General features: G+C 41.8%; 1 protein-coding gene across 2 annotated transcripts in view; it reads right to left on the bottom strand.

Moving 5' to 3' along the window:
• LOC144382279 (acyl-coenzyme A synthetase ACSM1, mitochondrial-like) overlaps positions 1–20,571 on the bottom strand; it is a 28,042-nt gene that overhangs the window by 3,382 nt on the left and 4,089 nt on the right. Inside the window, exons 2-5 of one of the 2 annotated variants that reach the window (XM_078074756.1) lie at positions 15,263–15,344; positions 14,607–14,708; positions 12,759–12,950; positions 603–730 (exon numbers count right to left, since the gene is read on the bottom strand). In XM_078074756.1, coding sequence (XP_077930882.1) covers positions 603–730; positions 12,759–12,761 — 131 coding nt within the window. In that variant the 5' untranslated portion in view covers positions 12,762–12,950; positions 14,607–14,708; positions 15,263–15,344. The remainder of the gene's footprint in view (positions 1–602; positions 731–12,758; positions 12,951–14,606; positions 14,709–15,262; positions 15,345–20,571) is intronic. The other variant, XM_078074755.1, reaches the window with a different exon arrangement.

Below are 20,571 nucleotides of genomic sequence, written 5' to 3'. Positions count from 1 at the left end.
TTTCTTCCAAATCACGTTAAGGTTTAGGGACGACTGACTTGGAGCCAGACAGCTTTGGTAAATCTTGGTTGTACCCAGCACTCTTTGAAACTTTAAGGAACTTTATTCACTAGTCAGTAACCCAGTTCCTTCATCTGTAAAATGGCAAAATTGCATCTACCTTCTAGCATTGAGAGCTGGGTTATATAAAGCACTGCAGAGTGTGCGTCCCCATAGTAAGTGCCTCATAAAGGTTTATGTTGTTGTTATCTATTATTAAAATTTTCAGTGATTGTTGTGTCCCATTAGAGGAGCCAAACATAGAGGAAGCTTCCTCAACCAAAAAGGGCCTAAGTAACGTCTTCCTTCCAAATTCCTTAAATTGCATAATGTCTCATTATGGTTCGCCTTGCAGACCTCTTGAACTACATTTTGATAGACTTTTCTGGATGCAGGGCTTGGGGGAGGTACACAGGTATCCCCAGAAAAGGGCCCCACGGACAGAGCTCTGCTCAGAGTTAGACTGAGCTAACCATCACCAAGCTTGGATGAATGTCAGAACAAGCTAGATCCCATGAGGCATGTGAGGGTGATGCCTCCCGGCTCAGGTCAGCCATACCTACCCAGAGGCATTGATGATGTCATCGTTCCTCCCCAGGAACCAGATGTAGCCCTCTTCATCCATAGTTGCTCTATCTCCAGAGTTGTAAAAGTCCCCACACGCCACTTCGGCTGTCTTTACTGGGTTGTCCTGCAAAGACAACAATACCCCTTTGTTGAAGGCAATGAGTTTAGAGATGATGAGCCACAACCTGGTGCTCAGATCTGGGTCTGGATCGCGCTCCTGGCTCTACCTGGCACCTGGGCAAGTTTTGTAATCTCTCTGAGTCTATTTTCATTATATCCAAGTACTCAATGAACACTACTTGTCAATTAGTGAACAATATTGAGCCAATTTTAAGGATAATTTCTTAAAGTAACAACTCACTTTTGTGTGGCACTCTAGTATAACAAAATTTCCACTAGAACATGGACCCTGTGTATTTTATTTACTTGTTCTCAGCTTAGCATTCACATAGTGCCTGGACAAATGAGAGGTGTCAATAAACTTTTGTTAAATGAATTTCCTTCCCAAAATACTACATCATCTGATCCTCCCAGAAAACCTACAAGGCTTTTATTTTTCTAATTAAACTGTTTATTTTAAGATCATTGTATATTTGCAGGGTACCTGGGTGGCTCATTCGGTTGGGCGGATAACTCTTGATTTCTGCTCAGGTCATAATCTCAGGGTTGTGAGATCGAGCCCTGTGTAGGGCTCTGCACTCAGCATGGAGCCTGCTTGAGATTCTCTGTGTCCCTCCACCCCTTCCCTAACTAATGCACACATGCATGAATACATGTTCTCTCTCTCTCTCTCAAATAAATAAATAAATCTTTTTTAAAAAGACAATTATATATTTGCATGCAGTTATAAGAAATAACACAGAGAGATCCTGTGTGCCACTTACTCAGTTTTCTCCAATGGTAGCATCTTGCAAAACTACAGTTCAATATCACAACCAGGATATTGACATTGCTACAGTCCACCAATCTCACTTAGATCTCCCAGTTTACTTTTACTTTTTTGTGTGTGTCTACGTGTATTTTATCAAATGTGCATCCCCCACCAGAGTCAAGTTACAGAAGACTCCCGTCATCCTGAGGATCTCCTGTGTTGCTCTTTTATATCTACACCCATCTCCCTCATCTTTTCCCTCCCTCCAAATCCCTAAGCCCTTGACAGGGACTGATCTATTCCCTAGTTTTATAATTTTGTCACTTTAAGAATGTTACATAAATGGAATCCTATAGTATGTAATCTTTTGGGACTAGCTCTGTTTTTATTTTTTTCACTCAGTATAATTTTCTGGAAATTCATCCAGCTTCTTATGTTCATCAATACTTTGTTCTATTTACTGCTAAATGGTACTTCATGTTATGGATGAACCACAGTTTGGGTGTCAACCCATTGAAGGGCATCTGGGTTGTTTCCAGTTTGGGGCTATTGTGAATAAAGCTGCTCTCAACATTCATGTGCAGGTTTTATGTGAGGCTAGATTTTTATAGGCCATAACAGAAGAAATGAATGCTCAGAGAAGCACAATAACTCACTCAAAGTCACTCAGCTGGTCAGTGGTAGGGTTGGTATTTGAATTTAATTCTTGCTCCACAGCCTTTGTACTCAACCACTAAGCAATGTGTTGAGATCATCCCTCTCATGAAACACGAAATGATTTGAAAAGGGTCCAGGAAAAAAAAAAAACAAAAAACATTGAATGACATCCCATTTTAGGTTCCCTTCCAATTGTTCTGATTGTATTAAGGAGACTGTCTGACATGTTTTTAAAAGCTCTGGAACTACCAAGAGTGAGTTTCAGGACTGGAGCTTTTAGTGGGAACAGGGTTTAGTTAGAATTCAAGAAAAATTGTTTTGTTTGCATTGTAGTTATAGTTTAATTGCCTTCTGTTTTTGGCAAATCATACTGTTTTCCATTTGTGATACCGATTAACTTTTTAAAAAACATATGTTTTATTTTTTTTAAAGATTTTATTTATTTATTTGACAGAGAGAGACACAGCGAGAGAGGGAACACAAGCAAGGGGAGTGGGAGAGGGAGAAGCAGGCTTCCCGCGGAGCAGGGAGCCCGATGCGGGGCTCTATCCCAGGACCCTGGGATCATGACCTGAACCGAAGGCAGATGCTTAACGACTGAGCCACTCAGGTGCCCCCAAAAAACAGATGTTTTAAAGTAAAATAATGATTATTGTGTGCATCTTTTCTAACCTATCTGGGGGGCTGCCTGAAGGACAGGTGCAAGGAACTCACTTTATGTAACTCAGAAAAAAGCAGCAAGCACGGCTCATAGAAGCTACCAGGCAAACTACAAAAGTGAAGTTGCCTGAAGTAAGAGATTATGGGTGGAGATATACAATAGACCATCAAGGTCTGGGGGAGATGCTGGAGTGAGTTTTGGGGGGTTTTTTGTTTTTTGTCTTTGAAATTAGGATGTTCAAGACAGCTATATGCATGGGGGAATTAAGACAGCCATGAACATGCCTGGGCAAGATGCATGCTCAGCAAAGTCCTGAGAAAACCTTAAGCTTTCATCTCAGGCTGATCCCTAGGCTCAGAGCAAGTCCAGCTAAGTGGTGAAGGAGTATCCCAGCACAGAGCCAATCTGCACAGTGGTTGTTCTCTCTTCTTTTTTGGTTGGTGATGTTTTTCTTTGTTCATTTGAGCTCCTGCCCCTCAAGGAAATCTCTGTCAAAACATTAACTGAACACGAGCTAAAGGATCAGAAACCTCAGTAATCACACATGACAAACAATAGTCTTTAAAGAATCTGCAAAAGTACCACAACAAAGGACTACGATAGCCTTCAACAGTCCAAAATCAAAAACAAAACAATGAAACCCCAGCAACCTCAACCCCCAGGGAAGTGGGAGAATCTGATTTCTAGAGTTCACTCATATGTGGAATTTAAGAAACAAAACAAATGAACATTGGGGAAAAAAGAGGGGAAAGCTAAGAAACTGACTCTTAACTGTAGAGAACAAAGTGATGGTAACCAGAGGGGGGGGCAGGGGGATGGGTGAAATAGGTGATGGGGATTAAGGAGTGCACTCCTTAGGATGAGCACTGGCTGATGTATGTAAGTGATGAATCACTAAATTCTGTACCTGAAACTAATATTGCACTGTATGTTGACTAAGTGGAATTTAAATAAAAACTTGGAAGAAATAATAAGTCAAACGTGTTAAATGATCAAAAACTAAGAGAAAAAATGAACAAAGAACTAAAAAACAGAAAAAATTATATATGGACAAAAGAAATTAAAAAATGATTCTATTTAGAATAGCAACAAAATGAATATAATACTAAGAATAAATTTAGTCAAGAAAGTGAAAGACTTGTACACTGAAAAATAAAAATTTTTGCTGAAAGAAATGAAAGAAGGTATCAATAAATGGAAAGACATACTGTATTAATTGGAGACTTAATATTAAGATGACAATACTACCCAAAGCCATCTTCAGGTTCAATGCACTCCCTATCAAAATCTCAGTGGTATAGAAATATTCATCCTAAAATTCATATGAGATCTTGACGGATCCCAAATAGCCAAGACAATCTTTTTTTTTTTTTTTTTTTTTTTAATTTTTTTTATTGTTATGTTAATCCCCATACATTACATCATTAGTTTTAGATATAGTGTTCCATGATTCATTGTTTGTGCATAGCACCCAGTGCTCCATGCAGAACGTGCCCTCCTCAATACCCATGACCAGGCTAACCCATCCTCCCAACCCCCTCCCCTCTAGAACCCTCAGTTTGTTTTTCAGAGTCCATCGTCTCTCATGGTTCTTCTCCCCCTCCGATTTCCCCCCCTTCATTCTTCCCCTCCTGCTACATTCTTCTTCTTTTTTTCTTTCTTAACATATATTGCATTATTTGTTTCAGAGGTACAGATCTGAGATTCAACAGTCCTGCACAATTCACAGCGCTTACCAGAACACATACCCTCCCCAGTGTCCATCACCCAGTCACCCCATCCCTCCCACCCCACCCCCCACTCCAGCAACCCTCAGTTTGTTTCCTGAGATTAAGAATTCCTCATATCAGTGAGGTCATATGATACATGTCTTTCTCTGTTTGACTTATTTCGCTCAGCATAATACCCTCCAGTTCCATCCACGTCTTTGCAAATGGCAAGATCTTATTCCTTTTGATGGCTGCATAATATTCCATTGTATATATATACCACATCTTCTTTATCCATTCATCTGTTGATGGACATCTTGGCTCTTTCCACAGTTTGGCTATTGTGGACATTGCTGCTATAAACATCGGGTTGCACGTAGCCTTTCGGGTCCCTACATTTGTATCTTTGGGGTAAATACCCAGTAGTGCAATTGCTGGATCATATGGTAGCTCTATTTTCAACTTTTTGAGGAACCTCCATACTGTTTTCCAGAGTGGCTGCACCAGCTTGCATTCCCACCAACAGTGTAGGAGGGTTCCCCTTTCTCCACATCCCCGCCAACATCTGTCATTTCCTGACTTGTTAATTTTAGCCATTCTGACTGGTGTGAGGTGGTATCTCATTGAGGTTTTGATTTGGATTTCCCTGATGCCGAGCGATATTGAACACTTTTTCATGTGTCTGTTGGCCATTTGGATGTCTTCTTTGGAAAAATGTCTGTTCATGTCTTCTGCCCATTTCTTGATTGGATTCTTTGTTCTTTTGGTGTTGAGTTTGATGAGTTCTTTATAGATTTTGGATACTAGCCCTTTATCTGATATGTCATTTGCAAATATCTTCTCCCATTCTGTCAGTTGTCTTTTGGTTTTGTTGACTGTTTCCTTTGCTTTGCAAAAGCTTTTTATCTTGATGAAGTCCCAATAGTTCATTTTTGCCCTTGCTTCCCTTGCCTTTGGCGATGTTTCTAGGAAGAAGTTGCTGCGGCTGAGGTCGAAGAGGTTGCTGCCTGTGTTCTCCTTTAGGATTTTGATGGACTCCTGTCTCACATTGAGGTCTTTCAACCATTTGGAGTCTATTTTTGTGTGTGGTGTGAGGAAATGGTCCAGTTTCATTCTTCTGCATGTGGCTGTCCAATTTTCCCAACACCATTTGTTGAAGAGACTGTCTTTTTTCCATTGGACATTCTTTCCTGCTTTGTCAAAGATTAGTTGACCATAGAGTTGAGGGTCCATTTCTGGGCTCTCTATTCTGTTCCATTGATCTATGTGTCTGTTTTTGTGCCAGTACCATACTGTCTTGATGATGACAGCTTTGTAATAGAGCTGGAAGTCTGGAATTGTGATGCCGCCAGCTTTGCTTTTCTTTTTCAACATTCCTCTGGCTATGCGGGGTCTTTTCTGGTTCCATACAAATTTTAGGATTATTTGTTCCATTTCTTTGAAGAAAGTGGATGGTATTTTGATGGGGATTGCATTGAATGTGTAGATTGCTCTAGGTAGGATTGACATCTTCACAATATTTGTTCTTCCAATCCATGAGCATGGAACGTTTTTCCATTTCTTTGTGTCTTCCTCAATTTCTTTCATGAGTATTTTATAGTTTTCTGAGTACAGATCCTTTGCCTCTTTGGTTAGATTTATTCCTAGGTATCTTATGGTTTTGGGTGCAATTGTAAATGGGATCGACTCCTTAATTTCTCTTTCTTCTGACTTGTTGTTGGTGTATAGGAATGCCACTGACTTCTGTGCATTGATTTTATATCCTGCCACTTGACTGAATTCCTGTATGAGTTCTAGCAGTTTTGGGGTGGAGTCTTTGGGATTTTCCACATAAAGTATCATATCATCTGCAAAGAGTGAGAGTTTGACTTCTTCTTTGCCAATTTGGATGCCTTTGATTTCTTTTTGTTGTCTGATTGCTGTGGCTAGGACTTCCAGTACTATGTTGAATAGCAGTGGTGATAGTGGACATCCCTGCCGCGTTCCTGACCTTAGGGGGAAAGCTCTCAGTTTTTCCCCATTGAGAATGATATTCGCTGTAGGTTTTTCATAGATGGCTTTTATGATATTGAGGTATGTACCCTCTATCCCTATACTCTGAAGAGTTTTGATCAAGAAAGGATGCTGTACTTTGTCAAATGCTTTTTCTGCATCTATTGAGAGGATCATGTGATTCTTGTTTTTTCTTTTGTTAATGTATTGTATCACGTTGATTGATTTGCGGATGTTGAACCAACCTTGCAGCCCAGGGATAAATCCCACTTGGTCGTGGTGAATAATCCTTTTAATGTACTGTTGGATCCTATTGGCTAGTATTTTGGTGAGAATTTTTGCATCCATGTTCATCAGGGATATTGGTCTGTAATTCTCCTTTTTGATGGGGTCTTTGTCTGGTTTTGGGATCAAGGTAATGCTGGCCTCATAAAATGAGTTTGGAAGTTTTCCTTCCATTTCTATTTTTTGGAACAGTTTCAGAAGGATAGGTATTAATTCTTCTTGAAATGTTTGGTAGAATTCCCCTGGGAAGCCATCTGGCCCTGGGCTTTTGTGTTTTGGGAGATTTTTGATGACTGCTTCTATTTCCTTAGTGGTTATAGGTCTGTTCAGGTGTTCTATTTCTTCCTGGTTCAGTTTTGGTAGTTGATACATCTCTAGGAATGCATCCATTACTTCCAGGTTATCTAATTTGTTGGCATAGAGTTGCTCATAATATGTTCTTATAATTGTTTGTATTTCTTTGGTGTTGGTTGTGATTTCTCCTCTTTCATTCATGATTTTGTTGATTTGGGTCATTTCTCTTTTCTTTTTGATAAGTCTGGCCAGGGGCTTATCAATCTTGTTAATTCTTTCAAAGAACCAGCTCCTAGTTTCGTTGATCTGTTCTACTGTTCTTTTGGTTTCTATTTCATTGATTTCTGCTCTGATCTTTATTATTTCTCTTCTCCTGCTGGGTTTAGGCTTTATTTGCTGTTCTTTCTCCAGCTCCTTTAGGTGTAGGGTTAGGTTGTGTACTTGAGACCTTTCTTGTTTCTTGAGAAAGGCTTGTATTGCTATATACTTTCCTCTTAGGACTGCCTTTGCTGTATCCCAAAGATTTTGAATAGTTGTGTTTTCATTTTCATTGGTTTCCATGAATTTTTTTAATTCTTCTTTAATTTCCTGGTTGACCCATTCATTCTTCAGTAGGATGCTCTTTAGCCTCCATGTATTTGAGTTCTTTCTGACTTTCCTCTTGTGATTGAGTTCTAGTTTCAAAGCATTGTGGTCTGAAAATAGGCAGGGGATGATCCCAATCTTCTGGTACCGGTTGAGACCTGATTTATGACCTAGGATGTGATCTATTCTGGAGAATGTTCCATGGGCACTAGAGAAGAATGTGTATTCCGTTGCTTTGGGATGGAATGTTCTGAATATGTCTGTGAAGTCCATTTGGTCCAGTGTGTCATTTAAAGTCTTTATTTCCTTGTTGATCTTTTGCTTAGACGATCTGTCCATTTCAGTGAGGGGGGTGTTAAAGTCCCCCACTATTATTGTATTGTTGTCAATGTGTTTCTTTGCTTTTGTTATTAATTGCCTTATATAATTGGCTGCTCCCATGTTAGGGGCATAGATATTTACAATTGTTAGATCTTCTTGTTGGATAGACCCTTTAAGTATGATATAGTGTCCTTCCTCATCTCTTATTACAGTCTTTGGTTTAAAATCTAATTTGTCTGATATAAGGATTGCCACCCCAGCTTTCTTTTGGTGTCCATTAGCATGGTAAATGGTTTTCCACCCCCTCACTTTCAATCTGGGGGTGTCTTTGGGTCTAAAATGAGTCTCTTGCAGACAGCATATCGATGGGTCTTGTTTTTTAATCCAATCTGATAGCCTGTGTCTTTTGATTGGGGCATTTAGCCCATTTACATTCAGGGTAACTATTGAAAGATAGGAGTTCAGTGCCATTGTATTGCCTGTAAAGTGACTGTTACTGCATATTGTTTGTGTTCCTTTCTGGTCTATGTTGCTTTTAGGCTCTCTCTTTGCTTAGAGGACCCCTTTCAAGATCTCTTGTAGGGCTGGTTTCGTGTTTGCAAATTCCTTTAGTTTTTGTTTGTCCTGGAAGCTTTTTATCTCTCCTTCAATTTTCAATGACAGCCTAGCTGGATATAGTATTCTTGGCTGCATATTTTTCTCATTTAGTGCTCTGAATATGTCCTGCCAGTCCTTTCTGGCCTGCCAGGTCTCTGTGGATAAGTCTGTTGCCAATCTAATGTTTCTACCATTGTAGGTTACATATCTCTTCTCCCGAGCTGCTTTCAGGATTTTCTCTTTGTCTCTGAGACTCGTAAGTTTCACTACTAGATGTCGGGGTGTTGACCTATTTTTATTGATTTTGAGAGGGGTTCTCTGTGCTTCCTGGATTTTGATGCCTGTTTCCTTCCCCAAATTAGGGAAGTTCTCTGCTATAATTTGCTCCATTATACCTTCTGCACCTCTCTCTCTTTCTTCTTCTTCTGGGATCCCAATTATTCTAATGTTGTTTCGTCTTATGGTATCGTTTATCTCTCGAATTCTGCCCTCGTGATCCAGTAGTTGTTTATCTCTCTTTTTCTCAGCTTCTTTATTTTCCATCATTTGGTCTTCTATCTCACTGATTCTTTCTTCTGCCTCATTTATCCTAGCAGTTAGCGCCCCCATATTTGATTGCACCTCATTAATAGCCTTTTTGATTTCTACTTGGTTTGATTTTAGTTCTTTTACTTCTCCAGAAAGGGTTTCTCTAATAACTTCCATGTTTTTTTCAAGCCCAGCTAGTATCTTTAAAGTGATGATTCTGAACTCTAGATCTGACATCGTACTAATGTCCGTATTGAGTAGGTCCCTGGCAGTCGGTACTACCTCTTGTTCTTTTTGTTGAGGTGATTTTTTCCGTCTTGTCATTTTGTGCAGAGGAGAATAGATTAATGAGAGAACAAAATGCTAACAGGGTAACAACGTCCCCAGAAAATATACTCTAAACAAATCAGAAAAGACCTGAAGCAGTGGGAAAAGGGAAAGAGAGAAAAAAGAAAAGGAAAGAAAAAAAGAAAAAAGAAAAAGATAAAGATAAAAACAAACAAAAGCAGAACAAAACAAAACAAAACAAAAACAGAATGTGATCAAATATGATCAGGCTGGATTATAGATCAGTGCCACACACTAGATTTTGGGTGTATTTTGGTCTGTTAAAAGAAAGTCCCTCCCAAAATTTTAAAGAAAGAAAAACTTATATATGTACAAAAATAAGGGTTGATATGATGAAGGGATGGAATATGACTGTAAAGATGGAAATTATAAAAAATTTTAAAAAAGGATTTGATAAGTTGTTTGAAAAAAGAAAGAAGAGGATTAAAAAAAAAAAAAAAGAAAGAAAAAAGGGAGAGAATGTGATCAGGCAGGGGAGTAGAAAAAAACCATACACTAGAGATTTAGAGTATATTTTGATCTGTTAGAAGAAACTATCTCAAGATTTTAAAGAGAGAACAACTTATATATATATGCCAAAAATACGGGTAACTACTATGAAAGGATAGAATATGACTTTAAAAATGAAAAATAAAAATGTTTTTTTAAAAAAGGGATTGATAAGATGTTGGTTGAAAAAGGGAAAAAGAAAAATTCAAAAAAAAAGAAAAAAAGAAAAAAAGACAGTTAAAAAAAATAATTAACTTTGAAAGACTAAAGAATCATGGTAAAAAAGCCATGAATTCTATGTGCAGTATTCCCCTAGCGCTGGAGTTCTGCCGTTCTCATTGATCAGTAAACTTGGTCTTGGCTGGCTGCTCTCGCTGATCTTCTGGGGGAGGGGCCTGTTGCCGTGGTTCCCAAATGTCTTTGCCGGAGGCAAAATTGCCCCGCCCTTGCCGGTCCGGGCTAAGTAATCTGCTCGGGTTTGCTCTCCGGAGCTTTTGTTCCCTGCAAGCTTTCCGTACAGCTTTGGAGGCGGAGAGTGAAAATGGTGGCCTCCCAGTCTCCGCCCCGGCGGAGCCGAGAACTCGGGGTCCCGCTCCTCAGCGAGCCCCCAGAGAAAAGCCGTCAGTCACTCCCGTCTCCCCGGTCTCTGGCCGCACTCCGCGCTCACCCGGCCTGTGACCGCGCCTTTCTATCTGGCACCCGACCCCGTGTGGAGTCTCCAAACCCAGCAGATCCCTGCGGTGCACTCCCGCACCTCTCCTCCCGGGGGAAGAAGGTGAGTCTCCCCGGATCTGCCGCTTGTTGGGTCCCTGCTGGAGGAGCTGTGGCCCGACTGTGCCGCGGATCACGGTTTATAGCAACCCCGAGCTGAGAGCCCGCGCCTGGGCTCCGTCTCTGCAGCCGGCTTCCCCGCTCCGATCCCTGGGAGCTCTGCCACACTCAGGCACCCCCGGTCTTTCTGTGACCCCGAGGGTCCTGAGACCACACTGTCCCCCGAGGGTTCCACCCCCCACTTCGCCACCAGAGTGACGTCCCTCAGCGGAGCAGACTTCTAAAAGTTCCGATTTTGTGCTCCGTGGCTCTATCACTTGCCAGAAGCGGCCGTCGGAGGCCCCTCCCCCACCGTCTATCCTCCCGAATGTCGCCTCGGATTCACTTCTCCGCACGTCCTACCTTCCAAAAAGTGGTCGCTTTTCTGTTTAGAGAGTTGTTGCTCTTCTTTTCTTTGATCTCCTGTTGAGTTTGTAGGTGTTCAGAATGGTTTGATCCCTATCCAGCTGAATTCCTGAGAGGAGACGAAATCCAGGTCTCCTACTCCTCCGCCATCTTGCTCCCTTATCGCCAAGACAATCTTTTAAAGGGAGAAGAAAGTTCTTCTTTTCAGGGAGAAGAGCTTACACTACTGATTTTTAAACTTACTGCAAAACTATAGATTTCATATGAAATCTTGACGGATCCCAGATAGCCAAGACAAACTTTTAAAGGGAGAAGAAAGTTCTTCTTTCCAGGGAGAAGAGCTTACACTACTGATTTTTAAACTTACTGCAAAACTATAGATTTCATATGAAATCTTGACAGATCCCAGATAGCCAAGACAATCTTTTAAAGGGAGAAGAAAGTTCTTCTTTCCAGGGAGAAGAGCTTACACTACTGATTTTTAAACTTACTGCAAAACTATACTGGAAATAATCTAAATGTCTATTAAGAAATTGATGGATATACAAAATATGGTACACCCATACAAAACTGGCATAAAAAAAAAAAACAACACATAGATGATTGGAATAAAATAGAGAACCCAGAAAGAAATCCTCACATATATTGTCAATGGCTTTTAGGCAAAAATGCCAAGACCATTCAGTGGGAAGAGTCAATCTTTTCAACAAATGGCACTGAGAAACTTAGATGTTCAGATGCAAATGAATGCAGTTACCTTATACACCATATACACAAATTAACTCAAAATGGATCAAAAACCTAAACACAAGAGCTAAAATTCTGAAACTCTTAGAAGAAAACATAGGGGGAAGTCTTCATGATTTTGGATTTGACAATTATTTATTGACTATGACACCGAAAGCACAGGAAACAAAAGAAAAAAATAGATAAAATGTTCCTCATCAAATTTTTAGAATTTTACTTGAAAGGACACTATCAAAAGAGTGAAAAGACAATGCACTGAATGGGAGAAAATATTTGCAAAGCATATATCTTATGAGGGGTTCATATTCAGAATATATAAAGAGCTCTTACAAATCAACAACAAAACAAACAACCCAATTTTAAAAATAGGCAAAGGACTTGAATAGACAATTCTCCAGAGAAGGTACACAAATGGCCAATAAGCACATGAAAAGATGCTCAACATCACTAGTCATTAGGGAGATGAAAATCAAAACCACAATGAGATACCACATCACATGCGGTAGAATGACTATTATACACACAAAACAAACAAACAAACCTGAAAATAACAAGGTTTAGCAAGGATATGGAGAAACCGGAACACTTGTACATTGCTGATAGAAATATAAAATGGTGCAGCCACTGTGGAAAACATTTTGGCAGTTCCTCAAAAAGTTAAATATAGGGGCGCCAGGGTGGCTCAGTCATTGGGCGTCTGCCTTTGGCTCGGGTCATGATCCCAGGGTCCTGGCATCAAGCCCCACATCAGGCTCCCTGCTCAGCGTGGAGTCTGCTTCTCCCTCTCCCACTCCCCCCTGCTTATATTCCCTCTTTCACTGTCTCGCTGTCTCTCTCTCTCTGTCAAATAAATAAATAAAATCTTTCAAAAAAAAGTTAAATATAGAATTACCATATGATGCAGCAATTCCACTTTCAGGTATATATCCAAAAGAAGTGAAAGCAGGAACTCAAAACGGATACTTGCACACCAATGTTCATTGCAGCATTATTCACAGTAGCCAAAAGATGGAAATAATCTAAATGTCTATTAAGAAATTGATGGATATACAAAATATGGTACACCCATACAATACCATTCAGCCTGAAAAAAAATGACATTTGGTCACACGCTACAACATGGATGAACCTTGAAAACATGTGCTAGGTGAGATAAGCCAGACACAAAAGGGCAAATGTTGTAAAATTCCACTTAATAGAGGTAACTAAAATAGGCAAATTCTTAAAGCCAAAAAGTGTATTAAAGGTTACCAAATGCTGGGGATATGAGGAGGAGGGGGGAGTTATTATTTAATGGGAACAGAGTCTCCATTTGGGATGGAAAAAATTTCTGGAGATGCATGGTGGTAACTGTACAATGTTGTGATTTACTCAGTGCTGCTGAATTGTATGCTTAAAAATGGTGAAAAGGGTAAATTTTATATATTTTACCTCAGTAAAGAAAAGAAAGGAAAAAAGCAAACAAATCTCAGTGGAGGAGTGACAACATATAGTCAAGAGAGCATGTGAAATGGGGTATATATCTACATAGGTGTGGGCATAGAGGAGGACATCTTTGTAAAATAAAATATGTTATTTCCAACTAAAAAAAAAACTGATGTTGCTCTGGACCATCCCAGTTTAATTTAACCAGAATCTCTATGGTTGGATCCAAGAATTATTTTTTTAAATCTTCTCAACTGATTCTAACATACAGGCAGGGTTGAGAACCACTGATCTATATATCTGTTACTCTGTTTATTTTCTCTTTTATCCAAGCCTAAAATCGTACTACTGTGAATTAAGGCTAGGGCCTGCATTATTTGCTTTTGGTCAATAATGGCACAAAAGGAGCAGCACCACCCACCCCCAAGGCATAGAGTGAGGCCAACAGGGACACCAACGGTTGTTCCTGTGGAGAAAGGAGACGGGTCTGAGATCAACTTCAAGGTCTGTCCACTCTCCCCTGACAGTCTTGGAAGCTGAGAATTTGGTCAAGAGTTTCAGGTTTCCTTAGAGCCTGTCACAGTTTTATGTAATCCCTGGATCTTACGTAGGGTTTGGGAACCAAAAAGATGTGGGTTTGAATCCTAGACCTGCCATTTATTTGACGTGGGGAAAACATACAAAGCTTCCAATCTGCAGTTTCTTCCTCTGTGAAGTGGGGGCACCACTGTCCTCTCTGGAGGCTCAGCAAGGTTAACAGATTTGTGCACAGCCTGTTGGTAAGTGGGACTGTAGGATCTGAACTCAGTCAAAGCTTCCTGCATACTCAACCTCAAGAGATCATTGGACGGGCGCCTGGGTGGCTCAGTCGTTAGGCTTCTGCCTTCGGCTCAGGTCATGATCCCAGGGTCCCGGGATCAAGTCCCACATCGGGCTCCCTGCTCAGCGGGAAGCCTGCTTCTCCCTCTCCCACGCCCCCTGCTTGTGTTCCTTCTCTCACTGTGTCTTTCTCTGTCAAATAAATAAATAAAATCTTTAAAAAAAAAAAAAAAAGAGATCATTGGAACCCAAGTCTGGGGTGCTTCTTTCTACCCTGTCAGCACTTAAGTGTCAGACGGTTTCGGACAGGAAAGGATGTGAGAACACACTAGGAGCTTAGAGATTAGTTAGAAGAGGCTTCATTGAGTTGGAGTGACTGAAGGGAGGTGTGAAGAAGGCTCGTGTTGCGGAGTTGTATCCACCCCCTTAGCACCCACACTGCTCCCTGAAGGGGTTTTGGGGGCCTGGAAGTGGGCAGGTGAGGATCACCACTTACTTCGTAGCCCATGAAGAGGCCAATGGGCTTGGTGGGCTTCATCCTGATGCCAGTGTTGCCTTCAGTGTTGAACGGCAGGCTGTTGCCCTTGTCGTCAATGATCTGGAGCAACAGGCGTGTGAATCCCACCCTGCAGGGTCACCCCAACACGCCTGCCCCACCCACACAGTACCGGACTATTTGTGTGACACTGGTGAGAATAAATGGGGGGAGGAGCCCTGTTGGGAAATAGATTACAGCTGTCAGAAGAGTTTGAAGTCAGGAAGTGGTGAAACCCAAGTTATGGGTCTACTGGTCTCATGGACATGCAGACGTGGCAAACGTGTCTTCAAGCTAGAAAACACAGATCAGGGAAAACTAGAAGCACCAGCTGATGGAGAGAGCTGCCAGGGCTCCCTCCAGGTGCTCTGGTCCCATCTGTTGTGTATGAGGCTTCCGGCTGCCAGGCTGAGCAGCATTCATGCCCAGGATACTGCAGTTCTCAACTGAAGCCTCCCCAGGAAATCGGCGGGAAAACAGGAGGAGAGGAAGAAGGACAACAACTGGGGTGGGGGTGGGGTGGAGTGGGCACAGCTGGTTCTGTCACCTGGTGTCCCACAATTGTCCAATCCCAGCTGAGCCCTAACTGCACCCAGCAAATGCCTTTAGGACCAGACCTGGACGTCGAAGGCGGGGGATGCCTTCCCCGATGGAACCCGGCTTGATCTTCATTCCACGGAGAGTGCCACAACTTACTCCCTATTCATAAAAGAAAGAAAATGGGGTTGGTCCAAGAGTCCAGGCTGATTACAAAGCATTAAGAACCACACACAGCATCCTCACTCATCCATGTCATTCGATGCTATGCAAAGAACCCTTATGGGGAAGCTAGAAGGCCCAGATTCTAGGTGCAAGGCATTGACCCAATTCTGGTCAGCAGATATTCACCACACCTGACATGGACTGGGCCTGTGCTAGCTCCTGGGGCTACCCGGTCCAGTGGGAGGGGCCAAAAAAGAAGCAAAGGGGTGAGCCCGGGGCTGTGGGCATGTAATGTGAGGTGTGGAGTACGCACTGTATGTCAGACATGTGTCCGTTTGTTAGAGGAAGGCCATGACATCATTTAACATTGACTCAGGCTGTTAAACAGTGATAGGAACACTGTCTCAACGACTCAGAGCTGTGCTGAGAATATTCAGATTGTGTTGTCCCCTCTGCTAGGCAACTGCCCCACCCCCATTTATCTTCCTGATGAACTTTATTCCTCCTTTATGGTACTCTAAAATATCTTTCTAAAGCTAAGCCAGACCAGGATTTGAATCTTTTTTTTTTTTCTTTTTAAGATTTTGTGTGTTTATTTGAGAGAGAGAAAAACGAGAGACAGAGTAGGGGTGGAGGGGGAGGGGCAGAGGGAGAGGGAGAAGCAGACTCCCCAGCTGAGCAGGGAGCCCAATGCGGGGCTCGATCCCAGGACCCCAGGACCACCACCCAAGCCAAAGGCAAATGCTTAACCGACTGAGCCACCCAAGGATTTGAATCTTGACTCCAGCTATGTGCCAATTAATCCCCTTTCATCTTCTCCTCTGTAAAGGGGGGTAATTACAACACTTAGCTCTCATAGTACCTGTGAGTGTGTGGAAAACTCTTCACACAGTGCCTGGCACACCAAGTTAGTTCCATAAACAGTTACAACTAGCTATTATCCTGGCCCCAAGAAAAGTCAGTTGGGAGATTCTCCTTCTGTAGTATTTCTTCCCACACTTCCATTGTAGCCAACAGAGCATTATACTTCTTTTTTTTTAAAATATTTATCCATTTATTTTAGAGAGAGAGAAAGAGCTCAAGAGTGCTTGAATGGGGTTTGGGGGGCAGAGGGAGAGAGAGTCTTAAGCAGACTCCCTGCTGAGCATGGAGCTCTATGCGGGGGCTCAATCCCACGACCCATGAGATCACCACCTAAGCTGAAACCAAGAGTCGGAAGCTCAACCCACTGAGCCAACCAGGAGCTCCCAATTATACTTATTTTTGCTTGTCTGTTTCCCTCAGTGGATAACAAGCATCCTGAGAATAGAGATTGCCCCATTCATCTCTACTATCCTAGCATCTAGGGCAACACTTACTTAAAAACAAGAGTAACGGCAAGGTGAGCATGTACAAGAGGTTGGACATTGTAGCCAGAGCTTTATATACTTCCTTTCATTTCCCTTATCACAACCCAGCGAGACTGGGTTATATTTCCATTTTGGAGACAGAGAAGCAGAGACTCTGGAAGGTTCAATGCTATGCCAATGGTCTTGAAGCCTGTAATTGGCAAGCTGAGATTTGAACTGGGGTCTGAGTTCCTGAGAGGGAAAGCTCTTTCTCCTTTGCTATGTTGCTGCTCACAGTACAGGCATGTGGAAAATGTTCCACAGATGAGTCAGTGGCTATGAAAATACTTTGTGAAATACAGCACCACCTGGGTATAAGGCAGTATTCTGTTGTTGCAAATAGTTGATACAAAGGAACCTGGATCATGGGTATATTGTAGTTCTCATCCCACCCTCCTCCTTGTCCAAATATAAACTATGAACCATACAAGAACTAACCTAGAGTCTTAATATTTCTTAGGCCTGGAAGCAGACCAATTAACTGATGATTTAAAAGCATATTTTTTTGCAAAAAAGTCAGACAAGTATGTGAATTGAGGCTAAAATAGTCATTTTGCTCCAGCTCCTGAGGTGGTAGTCATCTGTCTGTCAGTTACAGGGATAACAAGGAGGCTGGGCAAAGTGGCCCAGCAACAGAAATGACTTGAGAATTGTGTTGGAAGAAAGATACCTGCCCCTGCCCCTACTATCATTAATAACGTTTTTGTGGTTCAAGACATGCCTGATACTCTGAATGCCCTGTCACCTGGCTAGTCAGTGATGCCTTTGGGAGTCACACTGTGTGTGTGTGTGTGTGTGTGTGTGTGTGTGTGTGTCTGTGTGTGTGTGTTGGTATATACAGGAAGTTTCTGCTCCCTCCCCCACTCTAGCTAGTGTCCCACAATCAAACCTGTGTGCTGTCCACGTGAACACCAGAAATGAACTGCTGGGGCCAGCTCCTGGCTGCCTGTGGTTGCCACCCTAGGAAGGGATGAAGTAGGCAGGACTTGCAGATGGTGGGCTCCATGTAACTGGAGAGAACCTCCCATCCCGCCACCCTTCCTGGGCTCCCTAGAGCTAATGATCACAAGGATGGTAGCACCATGTCCTTACACCCCTTTTCAAAGTTTTGTCCAATAGTTTTCAGTACATTGGCCTCTTGACAAACTGATGAGCTGTGAATTGTCTTTGTGCAAATTGATTTGGGGCAAATTAGCCTAGAATTCTGAAGCCTCCCATTGGCTTCAAGCAATGCTGTGAGCAGAGTGGGGCCTCTGCACATACATGGTTCAGCTCGTCTGCTGGGCTCAGTGGCTCAGCACATCCTGACTGACCAAGAAAGTACCATCTACCTACTGTTTCTGACTGTCCGTAGACCTCGTAGAGCAGAAGACCTGTCCATTTTCTCCACTGCTCTTGATCCTCCGGCAGCAGAGCCTCCCCGCCAGCACTGCAGTGCTCCAGGGTAGGGAACCTGAGACTTAGGGGAAGGCAAAGTGACAAGAGAACTTGCAATCAGGCCTTGGATGTTCTGCCCCAGGCCCAGAGTGTTAAGAGCTCAGAGCCTCGTCATCTGGATCATTCATGCTTCTGCTTCCTCATGTTCTTACTTGCCTTTTGGGCAATTTGCTGGTGGTCAAAGCCAACTGGAAGTCACTCACTTCCTGTCAGTTCATGTTAACTCTTCTGGCAAGGGCTGGGTGGTGGTGGTGAGGCTAATGGGTTTGGATCAAAGGTTTGGATCAACTTTGGAAGTTGACATAAAAAGATGGCAAAGATGTATTTATCAGACCTTGTCTTCACATTCTCCGTGGCTATGAGGGGTATTTTATAAACTGTAATGTGATGGGGGATAAAATCCCAAGAGCATGTTAGGATGCTAACAGAACTGCATTGCCTTCTCTGAAGGGTAGGGTCATGTGAATTGAAGGGCTTTTGTATTTCTGAGCAGAGAATGCAAGTTAGAGGGTAGAAATGAATTGCCCAGGACATCAAGGAAGACTGGGATGCGTGTAAGAAAGGAGAGAAGGGTTATGGTAGCAGCCCTGAGAGAAAGAATTTCAGGGAGCCAAAAAGTTGGCTGTGAACATCTGTGGTAGGTACATTGCATGATGTAAATCCTCTTCTTCATTTTTCCCCATAAAATTTTCTGCTTATAAAAAAACAACCACAAAATAATGATGGATTCCCTGAAGGACGTGCGGAGAAGTGATTGAGGTCTGAGTACCAGGTGGCCTGGGGCTGAGCCGGGTCAGCTCTTGGGGATGAGAGAGGTAGCAGACATCTGGTTCACCTTCTCATCCTCATCACGCTGTCCTGGTACATCAGAGTCAGAGTCAGGGACAGGAGGGCTGAGTTCACTGAGGGTGTCTTCTTCATTCTTCTGTAGCTTTATCCAAAGTAGGTAAAATGGGCAGATTCTCTCATGCAGTCATTAGCTATGCTTTGGTTGTATTTTTACTGGGTTTGGACAAAGATCATCGACTGAGGAATGTTCAAAAAGTAGCTTAATATGAGCTTTGAAATACAGATGGAAACAGGATCCAAATCGCTTGAGGCTTCATGAATAAAATCAAACCTGTGTTTCAGAGTTAGCTTCATAAGGGTAGCCATAGAACACCTTAATATTTTAATTCTATATTTAAGACATGTTACTCTGATTTTTGAAGTAGCCGTTTTAATCTCAGACTCTTTAAAAGATACATAAATGCCCATAAGTTTCAAAGAGCAGATTTCAGTTTAGCTGAAATTAACCTGCAAACATGGGGAAATGCAAAACTAAAACTCTACAGTAAGATAACACTATATATCCATCAGATTGACAAAAATTAAAAACTCTGACAATAACAAATATTGCCAATGTTATGGAACAATGGGAATTCTCCTCTCCTGTTAATGGGAGCATTTCAATACTTTGGAAAATCGCATGGTAAAATGTCATGTCAGTGTGAACTAGCAATTCGTCTTCCAGAAAAATGCTACAGAAATGCATGCTTATACGCACCAGCGTACATGTACAAGAATCCAATGCAGCATGAATCACTAATAGCCCCAAAATGAAAACTACCCAGTGTCCATTAATGGTAGAACAGATAAAAAACACATGATGTTTTTATACAATGGGATATTATACAGCAATGAAAATTAACTACAGCAACCTGCAGCAACGTCGACACATCTTAAAAACATAATGCTGAGAAAAGAAGCCAAATATTACAGAGTAATATCTGATTACACACATAAAGGTCAAAAGCAAGTAAAATATGATAATTTGTTTAGGGGTATTTCCTTAGGAGGTAAACTATAAGGGAAAACAAGGAAATGAACACCATAAAAGTCAAGATAGTAAATTCCTTTAGGGAAGAAAGAGAACCATGAAGAGATCTCTGGGGTGTGGGCAATATTCTGTTTTTCTGATTCAGTGAGTGGTGACACACGCATCCTCGCCAACATTTGTTATTTCCCGTCTTGTTAATTTTAAGCATTCTGACTGGTATGAGGTGGTATCTCGTTGTGGTTTTGATTTGTATTTCCCTGATGCCGAATGAAGTGGAGCAGTTTTTCATGTGTTTGTTGGCCATTTGTATGTGTTCTTTGGAGAAATGTCTGTGCATGTCTTCTGCCCATTTCTTGACTGGACTAATTGTTTTTTGAGTGTTGAGTTTGGTAAGTTCTTTATAGATCCTGGATACTAGCCCTTTATTTGATAAGACATTTGCAAATATCTTCTTCCATTCCATAGGTTGCCTTTTCTAGTTTTGCTGAGCTTTTCCTTTGCTGTGCAGAAGCTCTTTATCTTGATGAAGTTGCAATAGTTCATGTTTGCTTTTGCTCCCTTGCCTTTGTAGATGTATCTA

The sequence above is a fragment of the Halichoerus grypus genome, chromosome 6 (assembly GCF_964656455.1).
Source record: "Halichoerus grypus chromosome 6, mHalGry1.hap1.1, whole genome shotgun sequence".
NCBI classification, from domain to species: domain Eukaryota; kingdom Metazoa; phylum Chordata; class Mammalia; order Carnivora; family Phocidae; genus Halichoerus; species Halichoerus grypus.
The sequence above is the reverse complement of the archived record's forward strand: the minus strand, read 5'-3'. Positions and strand labels throughout refer to the sequence as shown.